At 38.4% G+C, this 23460-nt stretch overlaps 1 protein-coding gene across 4 annotated transcripts in view; it reads right to left on the minus strand.

Annotated features, from left to right (window-relative positions):
- Positions 1-23460, minus strand: part of COL18A1 (collagen type XVIII alpha 1 chain) — a 254135-nt gene that overhangs the window by 19069 nt on the left and 211606 nt on the right. For 3 of the 4 annotated variants that reach the window (XM_053698907.1, XM_053698903.1, XM_053698905.1), the window contains 15 exons: positions 21572-21616; positions 19436-19576; positions 18638-18694; positions 17877-17903; positions 17509-17553; positions 17340-17402; positions 16534-16569; positions 13639-13722; positions 13454-13477; positions 12438-12500; positions 4831-4905; positions 3157-3192; positions 2975-3019; positions 2531-2605; positions 261-305 (listed from right to left, as the gene is read on the minus strand). In XM_053698907.1, the coding sequence (XP_053554882.1) occupies positions 261-305; positions 2531-2605; positions 2975-3019; positions 3157-3192; positions 4831-4905; positions 12438-12500; positions 13454-13477; positions 13639-13722; positions 16534-16569; positions 17340-17402; positions 17509-17553; positions 17877-17903; positions 18638-18694; positions 19436-19576; positions 21572-21616 (861 nt within the window). Of the gene's footprint in view, positions 1-260; positions 306-2529; positions 2606-2974; positions 3020-3156; positions 3193-4830; positions 4906-12437; positions 12501-13453; positions 13478-13638; positions 13723-16533; positions 16570-17339; positions 17403-17508; positions 17554-17876; positions 17904-18637; positions 18695-19435; positions 19577-21571; positions 21617-23460 lie in introns of all 4 variants that reach the window. The other variant, XM_053698906.1, reaches the window with a different exon arrangement.

Genomic DNA, 23460 nt, shown 5'->3' on the forward strand with positions numbered 1-23460 from the left:
ACAGAAGTTTGTACAAACAATGCTGCCATCTAGTCTTCCTAAAAATATAAAACATTGTTAAAAGCATTCTTGCAAAGCTACTGCCATATAGTGATCGAGGTATGCTCCTGCACACATTTAAATAGCATAGTGTGTGTCTAGGAGTTAAATACAAGAAGGTACAGCTTAGTTAAACTCTGCAGAACGTATACAAATACATAATCAGTCGTGATAGATGTTTGCCCAGACAATTTAATGTACAATAATATATGGAAACTTACCGTTTGTCCTGGAGGACCAGGAGGGCCTGGTGGTCCTGGGGGTCCCTAAAAATATATATACATGTGAGCACAACTGACTTCTACTATTTATCTCTTATTGTTTTGCAAGGTTATCACATCACAGCCAATTAATTGAATTTACTGTCAGCCACCACTAATTTGAGTGTATTTTTTTACAATTAACATAACATTTCTGCAGTCCTTAAATGATAAAAGTACAGAAAGGAGCAGTAATGCAATGTTGTAAAGGTCCAGCCACTGAGCCAATCACGAGCAGCATAATTGAGAAGCCACAAACCACCAGCTGTGTTTGGCTCAGGAATGGCTGTGCATTGCCAATCCACTATGCATTTAACCCATTTGCCAGACTTAAACACAGTTCTATTCAAACAATACTGTAATAATAAAATGCTGTAAAAGATTACAAAATATCATTATTGCTCCTCTATGTCCCTTTAAACCAGGATTTATCTCCCCTCCATGGGTGTCCACCAGAGGGGTGCATCTGCCCCCACTTTATTTTCCTTCCACCTGGAGTGCAAACTGCATGAGGGAAAAAGAAGCACAATATTCTGAGAGTTACATAGAATTCTGGAGTTCACTGCAGTTCTGGACTTTAATTCCCAGCATGCATTGCAGTGTGGTGGGGAGTGAGCTTCCTGGAAGGCAGAAGGTTTTGCATGAGGTCACACCCCCTCCTCAATACTGTGTGCGTATGTGCTATGGGCCATGATGATTTCCACTCCCACCACATTTTTAACAGCAGCAAAGAATATGGTATCTCATTAATAGCAATGTTAACACTTTTTGTGCATAGTCCTCCTCCTAGCTTGTTAAATGTTTTGTCAATAGCACAAACAGAGGAATGTTTATTTTGCATATATTAGGTAATATACTGTTAACCGTTTTAGGCTTTATATGTACATGCTAACTTATATTGGTTCTTTTGTGTTTAATGTTGGTGATGTTTTTCTTTTTTATAACTGTATAATGCAACAGATCAAATAAACTATGCACTAAATAATAAATAAAACTATATGCTCCTATTTCCATTTATAAGTTAGGAGTCTCACTCTCAATAAAGACATTCATTTCATTACACCCAAAATAAATGTGTGAGAGTGTATTAAAGTTTAACATATGGTGTACTAGTAAACTAGGGCTAGTAGCATGTTGGGATAATTTTCAACCCCTGGTTCATAGATAGATAGATACATACATAGATAGGTAAATAAACAGACAAATATATAGATAGATAGATGATAGATAGACAGATAGCTATGCGTCTGTTTATTGTATTACAACTCCCCACCCCGGAAAAATGTCTGCAGACATCCATGCTCATTATGCAACAGAGATCACAGTAATATTGCTTTAGACAATTGCATGATACAAGCAAGAAGTTGTTTTTTCTTTTCATAAATAGTTATACACCTGAGGGTTTGTTTTTTTTTGGGGGGGGGGTTATTCTCAGGAACCTTAGAATGTAATTACATTCCTAACCCTATCTCAAGATGCAAGTTACTGGCATGATTTTGTGTAGTATATGTGAATAATATAAAAGCTATCAAAAAATCTGTTTTATATTAAGTCCCACTTCCTTACTTGTTCTTGGGTGACTACAACAAATATGTTACATAGGCAAGAGTATCATAATAAACATTCTTCATAAAAAAATCTATTATGCTATAAATAAAACTAGCAAACATGTATAAGGCAACCTCAGAAAAATCACCACAAGGAGCAATAGATCAAACAGCTCTTTAGTCTTGATAAAAGGTAAATGGCTCTGCAATAAGCAGCAGGTTCTGCCCACCATGTGATACATTTTTATCACGTGACCTCTTCAGACCAGCAAATCTTCTACGTATGGATCAGTAGGAAAACACTGGAATTAGTGACTCTTTTCTTTCTTTCTTTTTTTAATTGCACAATAATAAATATTTTAATAAAGAAGATGTGCTACATATATGTTTTGAGTGACCAGAGAAAAATTAAGGAATTGTAATATCTTTTGATCTTACATACATTTATTTGGCCAAAATGATGTAGACACCTGACCCTCACACTTATATAACCACTTCTTACATATTTCTGAAACCACATAATGTGACTGACTTTAATGTAGACTGCTAGTTAGTGACAAATGACTTATATGCATTATGATCGTGTGAATACATCAAAATATAAGTCCTAAAAAATGATGGATTTCAAAATCTATAATAGAATTTTTGGCTTCAAATAAGAAAAACTTTGATGACAAAACTCACCTGGATTCCAAAGCCACCTCTAGAATCACCTGACTCTCCTTTCTCTCCTTTTATCCCATTCATTCCAGGGCGGCCCTAAAGCAAGTTAGAAGTGACCGTGAGTGATAAAATCCAATGGACATGGGGAGATAATGTGAAGGTTAACACAAAGGTGAAAGGGACGGGCAAAGCAGAAAGACAGGAGGGATATAAAGTGGGAAGGCTAAAGGCAAAGAATGTTGAAGGTGACAGAGAAGGAAGAGAACAGTGAGCAGCAGTAAGAAAAGCAGAAGGGACAGAACAAAGGAAGGAATAGAGTGAGGCTGACAGATAATGCAAAAAGAGCAGGGCAGTGCCGGAGAACAAAAACACAAAGCAAAGAAAAAATGGGAGGAATAGAGAGAATCAGATTTAAAGGGAGAGAAATGAAGAATGATGGATTTAATCATTTAGTTTTGCACTCACTGGTCTGCCAGGAAATCCTATCTCTCCTTTTTGTCCAGTAGGGCCCTAATTAGAAAGAACAAATAATCCAGAATGAGACATTTTGTAAACATGGGCATAATGACATATAGGCATAACGTGTGCAACATTACAAGCATAATGAGGAGCTTATTATCTAATAACATCTGATATACTACACTCACCGCTGGTCCCACAGGGCCCCTTGGTCCAGTTTCTCCCTGGATTCAAAAAAATACAAACAAAAGTTAAAATGAACATGACACATGTGCAGCTAAACTACATTATGAAACCTTAAAGGACCACTCAGTGCACTAGAATTGTATAATTAACAAGTGCACAATAGAAAGACAATCATTTAACACCTAGGGGTCTATATATATATATATGTGCGGACAGACATGATCTGCTATAGTGAACCATGTCCACCGCACATTGATAAATTCCGACAGCATACGCTGTCGGCATTTATCATTGCACAAGCAGTTCTTGTGAACTGCTGGTGCAATACTGCCGCTAGCAGGGGTGTCAATCAGCCCGATCGTACATGATTGGGCGCATTGCTATACGCCGCATCAGAGGCGGCCTTATGAGTTTAGGAGCAGCGGTCATAAGACCGCTGCTTCTTAACTCCTGTATCCGGCGAGCCTGAAGGCTTGCGCGGAAACAATGGGAACAGGGGCCATCCAGCCCTTGTTAAATATACTCCCTACTCTGAATTTCAAATAAGCAGTAGATTTTTTTTTTTTGTCAAATAAATTTTTTCTCCCATTGTCCAGCCCCCTGTATCATGTGACAGAAATCAGCCAATCACAGACTAGTATGCATATACCCTGTGAGCTTGTGTACATGCTCAGTAGGATCTTGTCCCCCAGAAAGTGTATATATAACAAGATTATGCAAAATTTGATAATGGAAGTAAATTGGAAAGTGTCCTAAAATTGTGTGCTCCCTCTGAATAATAAAAGTTTATTTTGACTTGAGGATCCCTACAGTCAATTAATTTGTTTTAAATTCCCACATCTTACTCAAAAAAGTGTATACAAAAGAAATTGCTGGACAATTATAAAAGTAAAATCTTTGTTTACATTATGTGCAGGTAGATTGAATAGGTTACCCTTGTCTTGTTCAGTCTTGATACAGTTGAGCTTTTTCCCTATGGACTCTTTCCATCTTGACTCCACTATAGGGTTTCCACCCATCCCTTAAAATACAGAACACTTATAAGTTACACATGCTGCAGGGTGTGCAGGGAGGAATATGAATAGTGTTGTCCAGAAACACAATACATGTTCCTCCCTGCACACCCTGCAGCACGTGTAACTCATAAGTGTCCAGGAAAACATGGCTGAGGTGGCAACCCTATGCCACTACAACCTAATACTACCATATGTTTATAGGGTGAGAGTGGCATTTGATGGGAACTACCTTAGTTTCCTAAAACTAATAAGTATAACTAGTAAGTGGTCCCTCTATGCATTCGCACCCTGCACTCTAACATGATCAAACATTCCCTGGCATGGACAGAAATCTTGCAGAATCTTTGGGGGCTGTTTCGAGCATTATTTTGCAATGTAAGTGTCTCTCTTTACATCCAGAACCAGCATAGTGAGATAAACAGTGCTCAAGGTACAATCTACAGTACCTCTCTAAAGTTCTTTGTGGGACCTCACAGTACTGATGAGACTTCTTAGATAATCTGGCCAGACCAGAGAGCTTTAGATCATCAGGGACATAATAACAACCCTCAATCAGTAACATAGTTCCCATCTTGGCTTTTTTCTAGTGTTTCATTAACATCACAAGACTTCCAGTGATTACTGCAGTCAACCACCTTATCCCACACCTGCCCTTCTCACCGTTTCTCCTTTAGAAGCACCAACAAGTACTGTCCCATCTGGCCCAACAATCAATCCAGTCTCTCCCTTCTCTCCCTGAAGAGAAAACACAAACAACAAAACTTTAAGTATCTTATTGTAAAGAGGGGTGTTTCAATCTGTTCTTTACGTTATAACAGTTTATAGCAACAACATTTCCAAGATGAACAACACTGGCAGAGCTTAAACAAAATCTTTTTTTTTTTAAGCACATGTATTTGGCTTTTTAACTGTTCAGACGGTAGACGTCCCTTATTGATTTTTATGTGTAAAGTATGATATTTGTTTAATAAATTAGTATTTGCAATTAATTTTTAGTATTTAGTAAATTAATGCTTTTATTAGCTTTGTTTCTTCACTTTGTTTTCTGTACTATATATAATAGAGTTGATCTAGAGGGGTCACTGAGATACAGCAGGATTTTTTTTTTCTTGGAGCGCTCTTTATCCCTTTGCCATACCTAACACTGTTAACCCTGTGAGTGCCATGGATTCTGAGCTACAAACAGGATCAATTCCAACTAAAAATGGAATTTATCCTCAGGTATCAAGAGGAGAAAAGGAGACAGAGGGAGGCTGCAGAGAGAGAGAGAGAGAGAGAGAGAGAGAGAGAGAGAGCGAGAGCAAGAGGGAGAAAGAGAGGAAAAGGAGGCTCAACAGAGATATGAGCTAGAGGTTTTGCAGATTAACAGAACCAGTCTGTCTCCCCAAACCAGTGATCGCGGGGAACCAGCAACAGAGAAGCCCTGTCTGGAGTATTTTCCAATATTAGAAAAAGACACTGACTTGGATGTTTTCTGAAGGGCTTTGAGAAGGTATGCAGGCAGTATCAGCTGCCCCCAGAGCAATGGGTTCGCAATGTAGCTCATCGATTGACGGGTAAAACCCTGGATGTATTTGCTTCACTGCCAGTGGAGCATGACAAGGACTATGAGGCTATAAAAACAGCCTTATTGAAAAGTTTTAACCTCACTCCAGAATTCTGCAGGAAAAAAATAAATCTGAGTCTCCACCAAAGTGCAGGTGACAGCTGCACAGAATATGTTGCACATCTGAGGGCTGCTTTTAAGCAATGGACTGGGGGTCTAAAAGTCCTCACTCATGAGGCTTTGGAGGATTTGATGATCCTGGAGCAGTTTCTGCATACCCGGAGTCCTGAGGCCTGAGAATGGATTCTGGACAGAAAGGCCAAAACAGTGGCAGAGGCTGCAGACTTGGCTATTGATTATGCCAACCACAGAGCAACTGTTCAAACTGGATCTCCTTAGTGGAAAAGGGCAATTAAGCCAGCAGAGAGACTATCTCCTCCACACCCTACAGCCAGAGGGCCAGGGACCACATCGGGCCAGGGAGATACCAGACAGTGTTTTAATTGTAACCAGATGGGGCATTTGAGTTTCACCTGCCCAGAGAAGAAGAAGCCTGAGGGTGGGAATGTGGCTGGGGGACCAGCATCTATTTTGTTTGTAGGTGAGTTCCCAAGGCAAAAGTGGAGCGATAACCTACAGAGGGTATCTGTGGGGGACCAGGTGGCAACAGGACTCAGGGATAGTGGAGCTTCGGTTACCTTGGTGCATCCTGAAATAGTTAAGCCGGAGGACATTATACTAGGGAGGACTGTGTCCATTCAAGGAATTGGGGGAGTTTGCCCCACAGTGCCTGTGGCACAAGTGTACCTTGATTGGGGTGTGGGAAAAGGTTTGCGGGAGGTAGGGATTTCTGCAGATATACCTGTTGATGTTTTGCTGGGGGATGATTTGGGCCGGATGCTTTGTCAGTATGCCCCAGAAGACAACACCTGTAACCTGGAAGGGCCAGCAGAGGGCCCTGCACCAACTGAGGTACTGTTTAAAACGTTGGGGGACCCGGAGGGGAGGCTGGGGATGGACAAATCTCTAGCTGCACCAGAGCTGGAAGTATAGTACCAAATGATGTAGAATACTTCCCTTGAACATGGCTCCTGGGAGGGGGGGCTGAGGGTTAATGCAGCTATGCCTGTGTATACACCAATAATGTCTTGTTCTAGTGAAGAGTGCAAATGATTGTGGAAAATGATTGTAGCAATGTGGATTTTCTTGAATCTGGTTGCTCGGAGGGAGAGTCTAGAGTTAATGCTGATTTACCTGAGCCTGTACCAGTAATGTACTGTGCCAGTGAAAAGGGATATACTGCCATTGATTATGACAATGTGTGCCATGTGACAGGTCCTAGAGTAGAGGGTCTGGTGAGAGAGCTGGGTTTATCCCTGCTTAGGAGGGAGAGTGGAGGGCAAAGATGATGATTCCCTAGAGGTTGCTGGGTGCTGTGAGCATGTGGTTTCTGAGTGTGGTGTTTCAGCTGAGTGTGGTGAAGAGGGGGCAGGACAGGAGAAGAGGCTTCTTTTCTGGTTTCCCCTGAGGTAAAATGCACCCTTAGTGAGGGATGTCAGACTCAGCTATGCAGCGGGCAAGGAAAACAGCTGACAGGTATGTGTCAGTCTGTCTCTGAAACAGCATTGCATATGCAAGTAGGAGTGAATGGCATGGCTGGTGTAGAGGCCAGGGTACCCACTGTCCTGTTACAGAGGGTAGGACAAGATGGAACTTCCTCCTACAACTCTCCCATAGCTGTGTGTGCCCTGGATAGAGGATGTGTAGCAGCTACAGTGATAAGTGAACAAAAGACAAGGAAATACTGAGTTGGAACTGAATGTTACCCAAAACTTAGTCAGAACTAACCTGGGACACAAAGCAGCTAACAGCTAAAGGAGTTCTCCACATATCTACAGGAACTTGGTAATAAGCGTATATATTGTGTTATTCTATGTCCCATTTTATTTTAAAGAATTGTATCTTTGTACATATATGTTATTTTGAATGTTTTTATAATTTGGCACTGTGTAACCTGTATTGGTAATTTTGTTATTAAACATATAGAAAATCTAATTCTGTCTTTGGGTTTTAATATCTGAATTCACACTCTGAAGAGGCAAGGTTAAAGGCATGTTACCTAATTGTAATTTGTGTAAATTAGGCTATCTATGATATGCAAGCTCATTCATATGGTTTATCAATTCCAATTAGCTTTTTAGAGTTTGAGTTTTATTTAGTGACATCTCTGATCACACGCTATTCACGTTATGCTTGTGGGAGGGGCCTATACATGCCATCTTAGAACGGATGTAAACATCTGATTGAGCAGTTACTTTGTACGATAGGTCTATCACCTCTTAGTTTAGACACTTTATTTCCACATTATGAAATTATTCCGTTTTATTGCAATACATTGATATTGAGAATTGCATATCTACAATGGGCGGTAATTGCATAGGTAATAAGTTTGTTTTATTCTATGTATATTGTATTTAGGACATCTAATTCAAATTAGTTACTTTTTAATTATATAACACATGTTCTCAGACTATGCTGTGTCATTAGAAATGCGATATTTAAAGGGACACTATACCCAAAAAAAATCTTACATGATTCAATTAGAGAATACAATTTTAAACAACATTCCAATTTACTTGTATTATCTAATTTGCTTCATTTCTTAGATATCCTTTGTTGAAGAAATTTCAATGCACATGTGTGAGCCAATCACACAAGGCATCTACGTGCAGCAACCAATCAGCAGCTACTGAGCCTATCTAGATATGCTTTTCAGCAAAGTATATCAAGAGAATTGAGCAAATGATATAATAGAAGTAAATTAGAAAGTTGTTTAAAATTGTATGCTCTTTCTAAATCATGAAAGAAAAAATTTGCGTTTTATGTCCCTTTAAGGTTTCTTTTTAAAAAACTGTCATTGTGGTAATTGTTAATTAGATTACACCTGTGTATTTAGCATTGAACTCTCTTCTGATTGGTCATTATCTGTTTAAATAAAACTCCTGGTGCCTGAGGAAACGGCGCAGTAGACGCAGAGAAACGTGTTGCAATAAGTGCCACTGGTTTTAATTTATGTTCTTATGTTGTATTACTTGCTTTTAATACAATTTTTTACACATTACTTGAGCATCTTTGGAGTCTTTTTATTTGGAATTATCTACCGTTTGCATACACAAAAGGATCCTTTGCTGGACGATCAGTGTGCTGGAAGATTAGTAAGCTGGGCCACTATAATATTAGCACTGTTAGGTGCTTATTAAAGTGTGAGTACCCCTCTTATCATTGGGCTACAATTGGGTCATTGTTATCTTGTTTATCAGCACTAGGAGGTGCCCTTTTTCTATGCGTTTACTTTAAAATAATTAAAACCCCATTAAAGGGACAGTCTAGTATAAATTAAACTTTCATTATTCAGATAGGACTTTTAATTTTAATTGACTTTCCAATTTACTTTTATCATCAAATTTGCTTTTTTCTCTTGGTATTCTTAGTTTAAACTAAACATAGGTAGGCTTATATGCTAATTTCTAAGCCTTTGAGGGCTGCCTCTTATCACAGGCTTTTTAAATCTCTTTTCAACACAAAGAGACAGAAAGTACACGTGGGCCATATAGATAACACTGCGTTCAGGCACAGGGGGTTATTTAAGATTTAGCACAAAACAATGCTAAATTTAAGACAATAGATAATAAACAGTCACAGTCATGTGATCAGGGGGCTGGAAGAAGGTTCCTAGATACAAGGTAATCACAGAGGTAAAAAGTGTATTAATATAACTGTGTTGGTTATGCAAAACTGGTGAATGAGTAATAAAGGGATTATCTATCTTTTAAAACAATAACAATTCTATGGTTGACTGTCCCTTTAATACCATACTAGTAAGTATATATTTACAAACTTAAAATAGATACTACAGAATATTTATAATGCAAGTAGAAAACTGTAAATGGCAAAATTATTACTAAGTCAAAATCTTTGTTGAAGACATATTTAAATACAGAAAATAAAAGCTCTGATTCTTTAGAGCATGTCATTTTTTCTTTGTCATCCCTTTTTAACTATATTTTATAAGCCTATATAGGTGATAAACACAAGTAAAATCCTGGTTCTGAGCAAGATAAAGCCAGTGATTAATGGCTACAAGCTATCTTAAGTTTCTTCCCAGTTCTTGGGTGACTAAAATATTGCCACTTAATCAAAAGAGCTGCAACTGGAACAACCAATTCACATATAACAACTCTCTCTGATCTTAAAGGGATATGAAACCCCAAATGTTTCTTTCATGATTCTGATAGAGCATACAATTTTAAACAACTTTCCAATTTACTTTTTATTATCAAATTTGTTTCATTCTCTTGGCATCCTTTGCTGAAGTGCAGCAATGCACAACTGGAAGCTAGCTGAACACATCTAGTGAGCCAATCACAAGACACTGTGTGCAGGCACCAATCATCAACTAGCTCCAAGTAGTGTAGGATATTACATAATCTTTTTCAACAACGGATACCAAGAGAACAAAGTGCATTTGAAAATAGAAGTGAATTTAAAAGTGTTTTAAAACAATATGCTCTATCTGGATCAGTTTAATTTTGACTTTTCTACCCCTTTAACCTTGCTACAAATATCCACCAATATCTTCCGTAATTAACTTATCTCTTAAGCTGTAACATTTCTTATATGTAAGCACTGGAAACAGTATATCTATTTCAGGATGACAAGATTTAATGATGTGCCAATGCTTTCTAACAATAATGCATATCCAGTAAAAAGATAATCAGGAGATAAAAACTACTCTAGCTTCTTATGTATTTATTTTGTTTAGAGAGTTCTAAAACTTTCCACTTTAATAGTTTCTCTTTTCAGTATATTCTCTTCTAACCAAATAATTGGCCATCTCTTGCTTCTTTTTCTTGTGACCTATATGCTCACAAAAAAAAATTAACCTTGTAGTGACTTAAGGATGATGGAAGGATAAAACAAGAGACTGGAGAGTGCCATTTATTTAGGAATAAAGGGCCCATGTAAAACGTTTCTTCATTTAAGTTTAGGCACTGATAACAAGTCTTCTCCATTAAAAGGTGAACCTAGAAACACAAGAAGTCCAAGACAATTATCCAGATCTTACAGAAGAAATCTCTACACATTTTGGACACAGGAAGGAGATTCACGTTCAAGCAGAGTTATAAATGCTTGGATTTTGATGAACTCAGGGGAGTAGCTTCTCAGCTTTTTAGCAAACAGTAGTTTCCATGTGACACAAAATTATGTAATTGAGTATGATCACCATCAAATTTCTCAGGTAAAGCACTTTAGGCTCAAAAAGATTTCAGAACAAAGAAAAGTGTGAAACTCTCCAGCAAGGTGGAACCATTTGAGGTCTTTACCAGGTCTTTAGACAACTGGCAGGTAGACAGCATTACTAAAAGGCAACAGAACAAAAATGGCAAGTACAAAAGTAGTCAGAAAACAAGCTATGCTTGAGGCAGGTAGCAAACTTCAGGAATAAATCATCAGGCCAAAGGAGTCAAAACCAGAAGATAATCAGAATCAGAGAACAAATGCCAAATCTCTATGTAACCAAAACAACAAGCAAATCAGGATCCATGCAAACTTTTTTCTATTCATTGTATTGCTGCCCTACTGAGAGAGGTCTTGGTTAACACAATGGGTTTACACTTTCTAATGTATGTTAGATATTATAAATATACATAAAAAAACACTAACACTTTCTAATGTATGTTAGATATTATAAATATACATAAAAAAACACTAACACGTTCTAATGTATTTTAGATATGATAAATCCTATATTATAAAAGGCCAAGTGTTTGTCTGAAGCCGTCATGCGCAGTAGAGACAAACACTTGGCCTTAGATCCCTACACTCGCACCTCCGAAGTTTAAGCAGCGCACAGCTGAGCATAGACCTTCGCACGCGCACCCACCCGACCTCGCACACGCACCTCCGCAATTGAAACAGCAGCGCGAGGATCAGATACAACCCGACCTCGCACGCGCACCTCCGCAATTGAAACAGCAGCGCGAGGATTAGGTACAGAAACAGCAGCGCGAGGATCAGATACAGAAACAGCAGCGCGAGGATCAGGTACAGAAACAGCAGCGTGAGGATCAGGTACAGAAACAGCAGCGCGAGGATCAGGTACAGGAGAGAGAGAGAGAAAGAGAGAGAGAGAGAGAGAGAGAGACCCCCCGCTGTACTGCAAAACATGGCCCGTGTGAACGGGCTTTAGGACTAGTATACATATAAAATACTAACACTTTCTAATGTATGTAAGATATTATAAAACCCTAACAGATAATCTTTTTCATAACCATAAGCTAGAAATTGTGCCACTGTACACTTGCTCAAGTTATACATAGATGTAAATGTAAAACAAATGTTTGTTAATGATATGAATTAAATACTGCTAACAAAACAAGTGGATAGAGGCTGGTTATTTACTGAGAATTACAATCCCAGTGTTGCCAAGTGCAAATTAGGTATCATAGGAGTCTATTAAATAGTGAGGATTCATTCTTTTTACTTTCTCACTATTACCCACGGACTGAGAGGTAGACAGATTATGACGCTCTCTTATATTAATGCTTGTCTTACATTCTACACAAACATTAACACATTTAATTAAGAGAGCTGTAGCTACAGGCCTACATACACTGATAACAAAGCATCTACCATGTAGACCATGTACTTTATCACCCACCTTCATCCCCGTTATGCCTGGATAACCTGGATCACCCTGATCTCCTTTAGGTCCTCTTGGGCTCTTGAAAGATATGACAAAATATTAAGAATATGCAGCTAGTATAAAGAACACACATGAAGATAAACACAAACCATATGTGAAGACAAACCTAAACATGTATGTGTACGTGTGTTTTACATTGCATTGGGCAATAACTCTAGCATTTTGTGAAAGTATGCTATATATGATACTTATAAAGGTAGTACTTTCCCACCATAGTGCTGTGAACATTAAGCAAAATAAAGAATATCTATTAAATGTTCAAAGCAGCTGCAGTATGTCACATTACTATCAGTGGCAATACTATCCATATCACACAGTGCAGGGTTATACAGCAGAACTTATATTGTGTGAGATCTACTTCATTTCAACTACAACAATTCCCACAGATCCCCTTTTTAAGATTAGTATTTCTGTTGCCCTAACTGTCCAGGTAACAATGTGAAGGCTATAACTGTGTTTTATTTGTTCTTATCCCTTTTGTTATAGTTTGCTTTGAGCTACTTCATCAAATACTTACAATACTAGTATTGGTCCTATTGCCTGTAACAAAGTTGAAACCAGCTGAATGGGTGTTTTACAATATTTACCTTGGTAATCTAACTGTGTGACTCGATATAGTGTAACAAGTAACTTCCATTTTTATTTAATGATACAGCAAAGGGATATAAAACCCAAAAATGTTTTCATGATTCAGATAGCGCATGCAATTTTAAGCAACTTTCTAATTTACTCCTATTATCATTTTTTCGTTGTTCTCTTGGTATCTTTATTTGAAAAAGCAAGAATGTAAGCTTAGGAGCCGGTCCATTTTTGGTTCAGCACCCTTGGTAGCGCTTGCTGAATAGTGGCTAAATTAGAAAGTTGCTTAAAATTGCATGCTCTATCTGAATCATGAAAGGAAAAAAATTGGGTTTCATATTCCTTTAATACTTCATTAACATCACACCAAAGATGATATACATTTTACTTACCTGTACTCCACCTCCAATCAAGTCCTGGAACAATAAAAATACAGAATATCAAACAGGAACCAGGAACACTGCAGCTTCTTTAATACATACATTGATTAATACAATATACAGTAAATCTGATGATGAAGTGTAATATAAAGGCGGTTGAGATAGATGTGCAGATAATGAGTAGAAAATCTTCTTACTTGGTTATCTGAAGAAATGTAACGGATTTCGCCAGGTGGTCCGGGAGGTCCAGGAAGACCCACAGCATCACGGCCAGGCAGACCCTAAAGAGATTTAAACAAACCATATTAGCTGGAACCTTCTCATTTCTCTTTCATTTGGTCTATAAAACTAACCTAACAACATATGTATATATGAATTTGTATTTATTCAAATTAAAATTCATTGTAGGGAGCTGCACCAAACAAATAGTGCTCCATGGTGCAAAGTTTGAGTCGTGCAACTTACAAATATATCAGCGCTAAAGAGAGGTCATTATCATAGATATAGATGTTATTTACAATATATGTGCAGTTTTTATTGATTAAAACAATTTAGCACATTCCCCCAGAATTAATTTCTAGCAAAATTGGCTGCAGTTAGCTGTTGTATATAAACTTGTCCACTCCTCTCTACAAAACCAATAAATAATTATACACACTATATGAGGAAACAAGATCAGGGCAGGATGACAAACTGCATGTGCTGTCCCTAGTCAAAAAGGATGATCTTCCTGGAGTCATTCAGAAGTAATGGACTTCAGACTAGTCATCAGAAACCACCCTGAAGTATGCCCACAGGCCGAAATATTTAAATGAGATGACTCTATAGTCATTCACTGGCTGTTCATGCTTGTGACCTAATCAGTAAGTTAATCTGCTAATCATTCTGAACTCATCACCCAGAATTTGTTACTTTAGCTGATGACTTTACAAGCCTGATGATATGCAAATGTCTTCTAAAGTAGTTTGATGGTCATCAAATGACTCCAGCATAGTCTCTAAAGTAATCCTGTTTGTCTTGGGTTGTCACTCACATACTTGCCAACTGTTCCGTTTTTGCCAGGAGAGTCCAGGAATTTGAGACCCAGTCCCGGCCATTTAAATGTCCCGGACTGCCCCGGCAAGTACTAGCAGTAGAGGCTGCACTAAGCTTAGCTAGTGCGATCTGTCACTCCTCCTCCCAATCATCTGACAAGTTACTAGCAGCAGTAGAGGCTGCACTGAGCTTAGCTAGCGCGATCTGTCCCTCCTCCCAATCTGACAAGTTACTAGCAGCAGTAGAGGCTGCACTGAGCTTAGCTAGCGCGATCTGTCACTCCTCCCAATCTGACAAGTTACTAGCAGCAGTAGAGGCTGCACTGAGCTTAGCTAGCACAATCTGTCACTCCTCCTCCCAATCATCTGACAAGTTACTAGCAGCAGTAGAGGCTGCACTGAGCTTAGCTAGCGCGATCTGTCACTGCTCCCAATCTGACAAGTTACTAGCAGTAGTCTACAAGGCTGCACTGATCTTATCTAGCAATCATGTGTCACTCCTAGTCCTCCTTTGAATCGGACAAGTTGACAACTTTTATCTTCATGCGATCTCTGTCAGGCAGTGACAGTGACGTCAGCACAACGTCACCATCACGTGACCCCGCGTTGCCGCTCATACTGGTCTGGAGCAGTGCAGTGCCAGTGAGTGAGCACACCAGTCTTCTCACATGCGGTGACAGGAGGTCGGGAGGACACACACCCTAAAACTAACTCTGCAGAGCCATTCAGTGGACGAGCCAGACTCAGATGTGGGTAGGTCCAGTCAGGTTACAAGGTAGGACAATCGGTTCTTTAATATAACTGAACCGGCTCTGCTGCAATATGTGCTGCTTTTAAAAAATAAAAACAAACTGTGACTTTATTGACTTGTGTGCTGTAGTGTGAGAACTGTGAAGCATTTAATTAACAAAATCCTTCTTGCTTCTATCCCATAAAGTACATAGGTGCACTGCACATGACTTCCAAATAGCTTCAAAATAAATAGCTTTACCTTTAAAGGGACACTAAAGCATGGGAGGCTTATCAGTGACATCATTTATGACTGACTGTGTCTCTAACTGGAGAGAACGAATTTAAACCTAGGTTAAAACAGTCATGGCAGTGCCCATTAAACTAAAACTTAACACCTATCTCTTCAGATAAACATCAAATAATTACAACAAACAAACATGTGAGTCCATTATCCTCAAGCTTTTCTTTAGTCTGAATACATTATTAAAATGTAGTAAATTAATGGTGTTTAATACTTCAAGCATATATATATATATATATATATATATATAATCTGTATAATAATAAATAGGCGGAGCTAAATTATGCTAATTATGTGGGCGGGGCTTTAGGGGAAGGGGTTTGGTAAAAATTTTCATGCAGGTATTTGATAGCTGCAAAGTGTCCCTGGAATTTTTTTCGAATGTTGGCAACTATGCACTCTGCAGGGGATAGACTGACCCCATGTCTTATAGCTCCCTATTGTTTGTGTAACTGCAGGTGAGGGTATCCCATAGATCCTTTCTGTCTGTGTCAACGTGTCACCAGGTGATGGAAAAGATAGAATGAGTGTCCCATTGTGTATTTCTTTACCTGTATATGTCACTGTTGAAAAGCTACTGATATTTTCTAAAGCCTCTCCCCTGTCTACAGACCGCTGCTCCATAACCCTGTCCGCTTGCTCTGATGAGGCGGACAGAGATCGCCACAATTCAACCCGATCAAGTAAAATCGGGTTGATTGACACCCCCGTGCTGGCGGCCGATTGGCCGCGAGTCTGAAGGGGGCGGCGTTGCACCAGCAGCTCACAAGAGCTGCTGGTGCAATGCTGAATACGGAGAGCGTATTGCTCTCCGCATTCAGCGATGTCTGTCGGACCTGATCCGCACTGTCGGATCAGGTCCGACAGACCTTTGATAAATAGGCCTCATAGACTTCATGTCCTATAGCTCACTCTTGTTTTGTCAGCCTGACATAATTCCTCCCCTTCTTATGCTATTATGTGACATTGTTATTGAGAACCAGAGCACATATTTTTTCACAGCTAAGAAGGTGAAATAAACTTACTGGTGCACCAGTTTCTCCTTTTTCGCCACTTGGTCCCTGTAGAGAAAGATACACTGTTATTAAGACATGAGGCTTCCACCTCTGCTGCAGAATTATGTGATTGTAAAATAAGGAAAATAAAAGATATAAGGGATGTAAAAAAGGGGTACATGTAGGCAGTGGGGTGTATGGAAATTAGTAGCATGAGGAGTAGTTCTTAGTTAGCGATAAAGGAAGAATAACAGTAAGAGAACTGCAGTAAGATGTATGGTAAATAACAGGGTGTGTTGTCATGGCAACACAAATATAAGCAAACTGATGTTTCACCTAATCTGATCATTTGATTGTCATGGCAACACAAATATAAGCAAACTGATATTTCACCTAATCTGATCATTTGATTGTCATGGCAACACAAATATAAGCAAACTGATGGTTTACCTAATCTGATAATTTGTATCTCTGATCATAACGTTTGGTCCATACCTTTGTCCTATATTCAGAACAAACTCATGAAAATTGTAATTACTTTACTGTATTGATATCTATATTTTTAGTATAACAACTACCAAGTGATATAATAGTGTTGTTTTTTTTGTATCACCTCTAAACCTTTCTCTAATATTTAAGACCAAACTCTTTTTTTAGCACTGAAATAGTCTTGCCTCATTGTATGTTACTGAAAGTTTCTGTCACGCTGATCTTTCATCCCCCAGTTAATGAATATTAAACTGTATTTGTGTCTTTCCTGTGAGGGAATATATCACATTTTTTAGATCCAGCACACTGTGCAATAAATGTACACTTCTGAATATGCTATCACTCACCTCTGGACCCGGAAATCCATCCAAGCCAGGACGCCCATCAAGTCCTGGAATTCCTCGATCTCCCTATATGGAAAACATACACAGGTGCTAAGAACAGGGTATATATATTAAGCATGTATGTATATACATCTTGGGACATGTGCTATTGTATACACAACAAATATAATACCTTAGGACCTGGAAGTCCTGCCAGACCTGGATTTCCAGCTTCTCCCTGAATATGATAGGACATTTTTTAGATTTGACAAAAAAAAAAAGAATATAAAAAAAAAGATTTACAGCAATGCTACACAATCTAATACACAATGTGTGAGCATTACACTAACCCCAGCATTACACAGTAGTGTAGCCATTGTAAATAAGAAGAAACAATAACAGTGTAAATAAATCTAATTGGTATTTTTCCAAGAGTCTGAAACAAAAAAAAAACACAAAAAAGCCACTATCTTGTTGTGCTTTAACAAAAGAAAGAACAAAAATACAACACATAGAGAAACCCACAAATTGCTAAATGATGCACACATATGATTTACTAACCTTAAGTCCTGGAAGTCCTGGTAGCCCCTAAAACACATGAATATAAATATCATTACTGATGCTAAAAGGGAGCCAAAGAGATTGTCTAACTAATGTAGTCAGTGAAGTTTCATATTTTAATAATCTAGAGGATCAAAGACCAAATGTAATTATTACCGGTATTTATATCACAGTAAAATTATAATCACTGCTTTCTCTATAATTTGTGGTATGAAAAGAATCAGCCTTAAAAGAACATGAAACCCAAAACTGTTCTTTCAAGACTCAGATAGAGTATATACATGTTTAAACAACTTTCCCATTTATTTCTATTATAAAGTGTTATTTCATTCTATTGGTATCTATTTTTGAAGGAGCAGCAATGCACTACTGGGAGCCAGATGAACACAATTGCTAAGACAATAACAAGAGGCATATATGTGCAGCCACCAATCAGCAGCTAGCTCACAGCTTCTGAGCCTACCTAGGTATGATTTTAAACAAAGGATACAAAGAAAACAAAGCAAATTAGATAATAGAAGTACATTGGAAAGTTGTTTAAAATTAAATATGCTTTATCTGAATCACGAAAGAAAATGTTTGGGTTTCATATCCCTTTAAATTAAAAAAACAAATTAAGTCTATGAAACTCTATAACAGAAAAGGCTGACCAAACAATCTAAAGGCATAAATAAAAGTTCTTCAACTATAAATAGTTAAATGAGACCCCCCCTAAGAAATGTAAGCAGAAACAATAGAAGTATTTGACCCATTTATGTTACCTGTGGTCCTTCTGCTCCTCTAGAGCCAGATCCAACCCCAGAACCTTCCATATCGTCCTGAGGGTAAAACATGAAGTTCCGTAAGATCTCTGTATCTTTTACAAAGCATGTGCCCACCTTGTTTCCTTATCTGCTGTCCTAACAATGTTTTTGCTTACTGCTTCTTGAGAAATATAAAGGATATCTTTAAGTAAAATGCTGCAATGTGTGACTGTGTTTTGAGTGGAGGCTGATCTGTGGATCTATGTGGCTTATGGCCTGTGGCTGGCTTTATCATATATTGGCTCAGCCATTGGGCTCTTGAGTGACTAAAGGGCTGATGATCAAAACCTTGCTGGCATGGAGAGAAATCACATTAAATATTTTTTTGGGGGTGAGCATTTTATTTAAATGTATGTGTGCCTCCTTCACATCCAGAACTCGGTATAGGTAGACAAACGGTTCACATGATAAAATCTGCCTTTATAACTTTTTTTGAGGGACCTCACAGTACTAACATGACTGTTTAGAAAATCTAAACCAGAGCAGAGAGCTTTAGATGATCAGTGACTAAGGGTTGTATGACTTTATAGCTATGAGCTAGACAACAATGCTTGGATATAATTTATCTTTAGATCTCCTAGGCCTGGAGTTGTTGAGTCCTTGTGGTTCTCATTCCTTCTGATCGCTCTTGCCCTGTTTTGTGAAATCTCAGTCCACTGAGTACTCCCCAATAGTCCACACCTAAGTTCCTATCAGTTATTTCAGTTCAGTACTGTATTGTTCCCAAAAAGTAATTGCTCTTCTGTGTTTGCTTACAAATCCAATGGAGAGTCCATTCCTCACAGGACCTGGTGGTCCAGGTGGTCCTGGTAAACCTCTGGGGCCCATGGGTCCAGGAAGCCCAGCTAAGCCAGTTTGCCCAGGTGTTCCTGGGAGTCCAGCCTCCCCTTGATTTCCCTATGAAATGTAAAGAGTGGGAAAAGTTTAGAGTAAGGAATGAGGGGTAAAACACTGTTGAATGCCATCTCTAATTACAGAAGCAATCATTTTCAGCTTAAAAGAGAACATGATCAGATCTAAAATGGATCATGGAGAGGTATTTATTGAGTCCAAGTTGAGTGAGACTGGGAAAAGCCTTTCATTAATATGCTACACTGACTGAGACTGGGTCAGTTTGTAGATTTATGTGTTATACCGAGTAAAAACTGAATCAAAATTAAACTGTCCCTTAAGTAATCATATTAGGATCAGCTATGTAACTAGCGCTACTTCTACTATGTGTTTGCATGGGGTTAAACACACAGAAGGGTAGGGTCGCTAGTCTTAAGCACCCACAAATGTTTTGACTATAATGGCCCTTTAATTCCAGAACCAGAACTTCACCTGGCAACTAGATTATTGTTAAAAAAATAAAATCAACACATATATTTCAAAATTAATTTCATAAACATAATAGCAGCTTTAACAGGGCTGATTATGTTTCACCCATTGGTAATTATTATTATTAGGCTAAATAGATGCTTAACAGTCAGCAGTATAAAGATACATTCAAATGTGTGTATTTATCTAAAGCTGTACACTCAGGGAGAATATAGCACACCGGGAATTGTAGGCTAGACAAGCACCATAATATATTATATAGGGATAATCACATGCTATGTTATTACTGTTATGCAAGGTGGGGGAATCCCACCCTCTCATAATGTACAGAAGTCCAAACAGTGAATCACAATACTCTTGTCTTCCCCACATCCTGTAGTGATATCTCTTCAGGTAAAATGTGTATTCTGCAACAGAACTGGTGTTTTGTATGTGACAAAATTACAAACTAGTAGATGTCACCTCAGTCTAGGCTGTGAAATGCATCGTCCCACGCCTCCCAGCTGCCCCTCATTTAGAGGGAAACTCTCTATTCCTGAGAGAATCTCTAGAGTCCTCTCTTAGTATCCTAAATATTACTTTGTTAGGAGAAGAAGCATTTAATTATTATATTGTTATCTCTTTATTAGTTGCCTGATTGTATGTAGTTTATATGTATACAATATATATGCACATAATAAAATGCATATAAACCACACGCTACAAGGTGCTTAAATTCAGCTGTTTCCGTTAGTTTCTTTAGATGATGTATGTTGTATTCTTTAATGCTGGACTGCGCTATGCATGCTGCATTTTCCATACAATGTATTACACACAGGATTGCATGCTTAGAGAATCACACATTATAACATTTTGCACTAAAGGCTGGGAAAAACAACATTATCTACTGCAATGCAAAAAGGGAGAGTAAAATTCTGCATCATGCCACACAAGATGCAGGGAGAATCACACTACAAATAATATTTTTGTGCATGATGGCAGAATCATAAACTATGGGCAAGATTTATCAATTTTTAAGCAGACAGGATTCACATGTGAATTTCTCTGCATTTGATGGCAGATTGTGGGGTGCTTTTTCTCCCCATATTTAACTATAGATGGGTGAATGCTTGAGCAATGCCGCCCCCCTACCCTCACGCAACCAATTGCATTAGAGTAGGGCTTGCCAATCACCCTAATCAAATTAATCTGGGGTTATTTTCATCCACTAACTCCAAATTGATGAGAGTTTATGAAGTAGCAGTTTAAACCGCTGCTTCATAAATATCAGATGCAGGCTCAAATGAGCGATCCTGCAAACCGATCGGGGCATTCGCCTCATGATAAATCTTGCTCTATGTCTTTCAGCTTTGCATTCTGGGAGAATCACACATAAAATGAACTGCTGGTGCATGCTTGCAGACTTCCACCTGTTACCTTGGGTAGAGACACATCCCCATGAGAAAAATAAGAGAGAACCCCTGGCAGGTAAGTGGGAATTGGAGACAGCCAGTTCTGAGAGACATTAAGATATGGTTGAAAAGTAATTCAGAAAGGAATACAAATTAATGAGATCTCAGAAGATATGCTCACCTTTTGCCCAGGAACTCCTGGTAGACCAATCTCACCATCTTCACCCTAAAAAGTAAAGGATAGTTATACTTTATATATCTAGCAAGATAGAGTACACAAATTATTTTTGCCAAATTAGCACTATTAAAACAAAGCCTCTGCATGCTGAGCATCTTTTTCTTCTTTTGCTCATTATGTAACTGCTCCTTAGAGATTTGTCCCTAAGGGTGAAGGTGGTAATGAATGACATATGGGTCTCCATTTGCACAAGAAAACACCATAAAACGGCTTGTGTTTTAATCAATTTTAAATTTATTCCAATCAATATAATTAAATAGTGCCAAATCCAAAAAAAAAAAATTGCTCACATTTCTGGGTTTGCAAACCATTTTTTCTTCTGAGTTAAAAAATACACAAAACAAAAAACAATCACAAATGAAAACCTATAAGAAACAGGCATGATGCAGGGTTTTTTTTTTTTACCCCTTCACTGCCGGGAATTTTAGAAGAGTGGTGCGCAGCTGCAATTAGTGGCATTCTAATTACAAAAACAATGGCAAAGCCATGCATATCTGCTACTTCTGAACAAAGGGGATCCTAGGGAAGCTTTCATAACCATTTGTCTTATGACTGCACAAGTGGTATGTAAATAATTTCAGTAAGAAACCCAAGTTTTGTGAAAAAGTTCATGATTATTTTCATATGATTGCATTTGGCGGCAAAATATAGCAAAATTGGCCTAGATCAATACCTTGGGTTGTCTACTAAAAATACCTGTATAGTTTTGACAACTAAACCAAAACAATAAAACAAGGCTCTATTTCTGTTTAAATCGAGCAATAGCAAAAATGCTAAAAATTCTTTGGTACTTTGGGCAAGTTCTTCTCTGACATTCCTGGTCCTCAAGGGGTTAAAGGACCACTCAATGCAATAGAATAATAAAAAGACAATCATTTAACACCTACTCTGAATTTCAAATCTGACAAATGTATTTTTCTCCCATTTTCTGGCTCCTTGCATCGTGTGACAGCCATCAGCCAATCACAGACTAGTATACGTATACCCTGGGAGCTTGTGCACATGCTCAGTAGGATCTTGTTTCCCAGAACGTGCGAATATAGAAAGTGTGCAAAATTTGATAATGGAAGTAAATTGCAAAGTGTCTTAAAACTGCATGCTCTATCTGAATCATAAAAGTTTATTTTGACTTGAGTGTCCCTTTAAAGATAGTATACAAAAGGATTTTCAGTCTGGGGGCCCTCGGCTACTTATACTGTTCAGTACACTGAAGAGTCTGGGTACCCTGTGCCACTTATATTAGTCAGTCTATACTGTGGTGTCTGGATACTATGTGCCATTTAAACTGATCCGTTTATACTGGGGAATCTGGGTACCATATGCCACTTATGCTGTTCAGTTTATATTGGTCAATCTGTGTACCCTGTGTTACTTATACTGTACTTGTCAGTTTATTCTGGGGAATCTGGGTACCCTGTATCACTTATAGTGGTCAGTCTATACTGAGCAGTCTGGGGACCCTGTGTCACTTATACTGGTCAGTCTATACTGAGCAGTCTGGGTACTCTGTGTCACTTATACTTGTGTGCATAGCAACTTTGAAAAGTTTGGACACAAGTTTAAACTTACCTGTTTACGGTGGAAAAAGAAGATACAAGTCTGAGCTGACATCTACCCTCCCTGCGGTGAGTAGGACCGGTGTTTTCATACAATTGTCTTTATAACTATACCGGTGTGGGTTATACATAAAACCGTAATATATGAAACAGCCATTTGAAGTTACCATTGTTTTGGAATGGACACACTGAGTTTTACCAAACAGCTCATTTATCATCTGTGATTTTGCAAAAGACTTTCTGATATAAGGGTGATGAATGCATTCATTAAGTTCG

The sequence above is a fragment of the Bombina bombina genome, chromosome 1, assembly GCF_027579735.1.
Source record: "Bombina bombina isolate aBomBom1 chromosome 1, aBomBom1.pri, whole genome shotgun sequence".
Taxonomy (NCBI): Eukaryota; Metazoa; Chordata; class Amphibia; order Anura; family Bombinatoridae; genus Bombina; species Bombina bombina.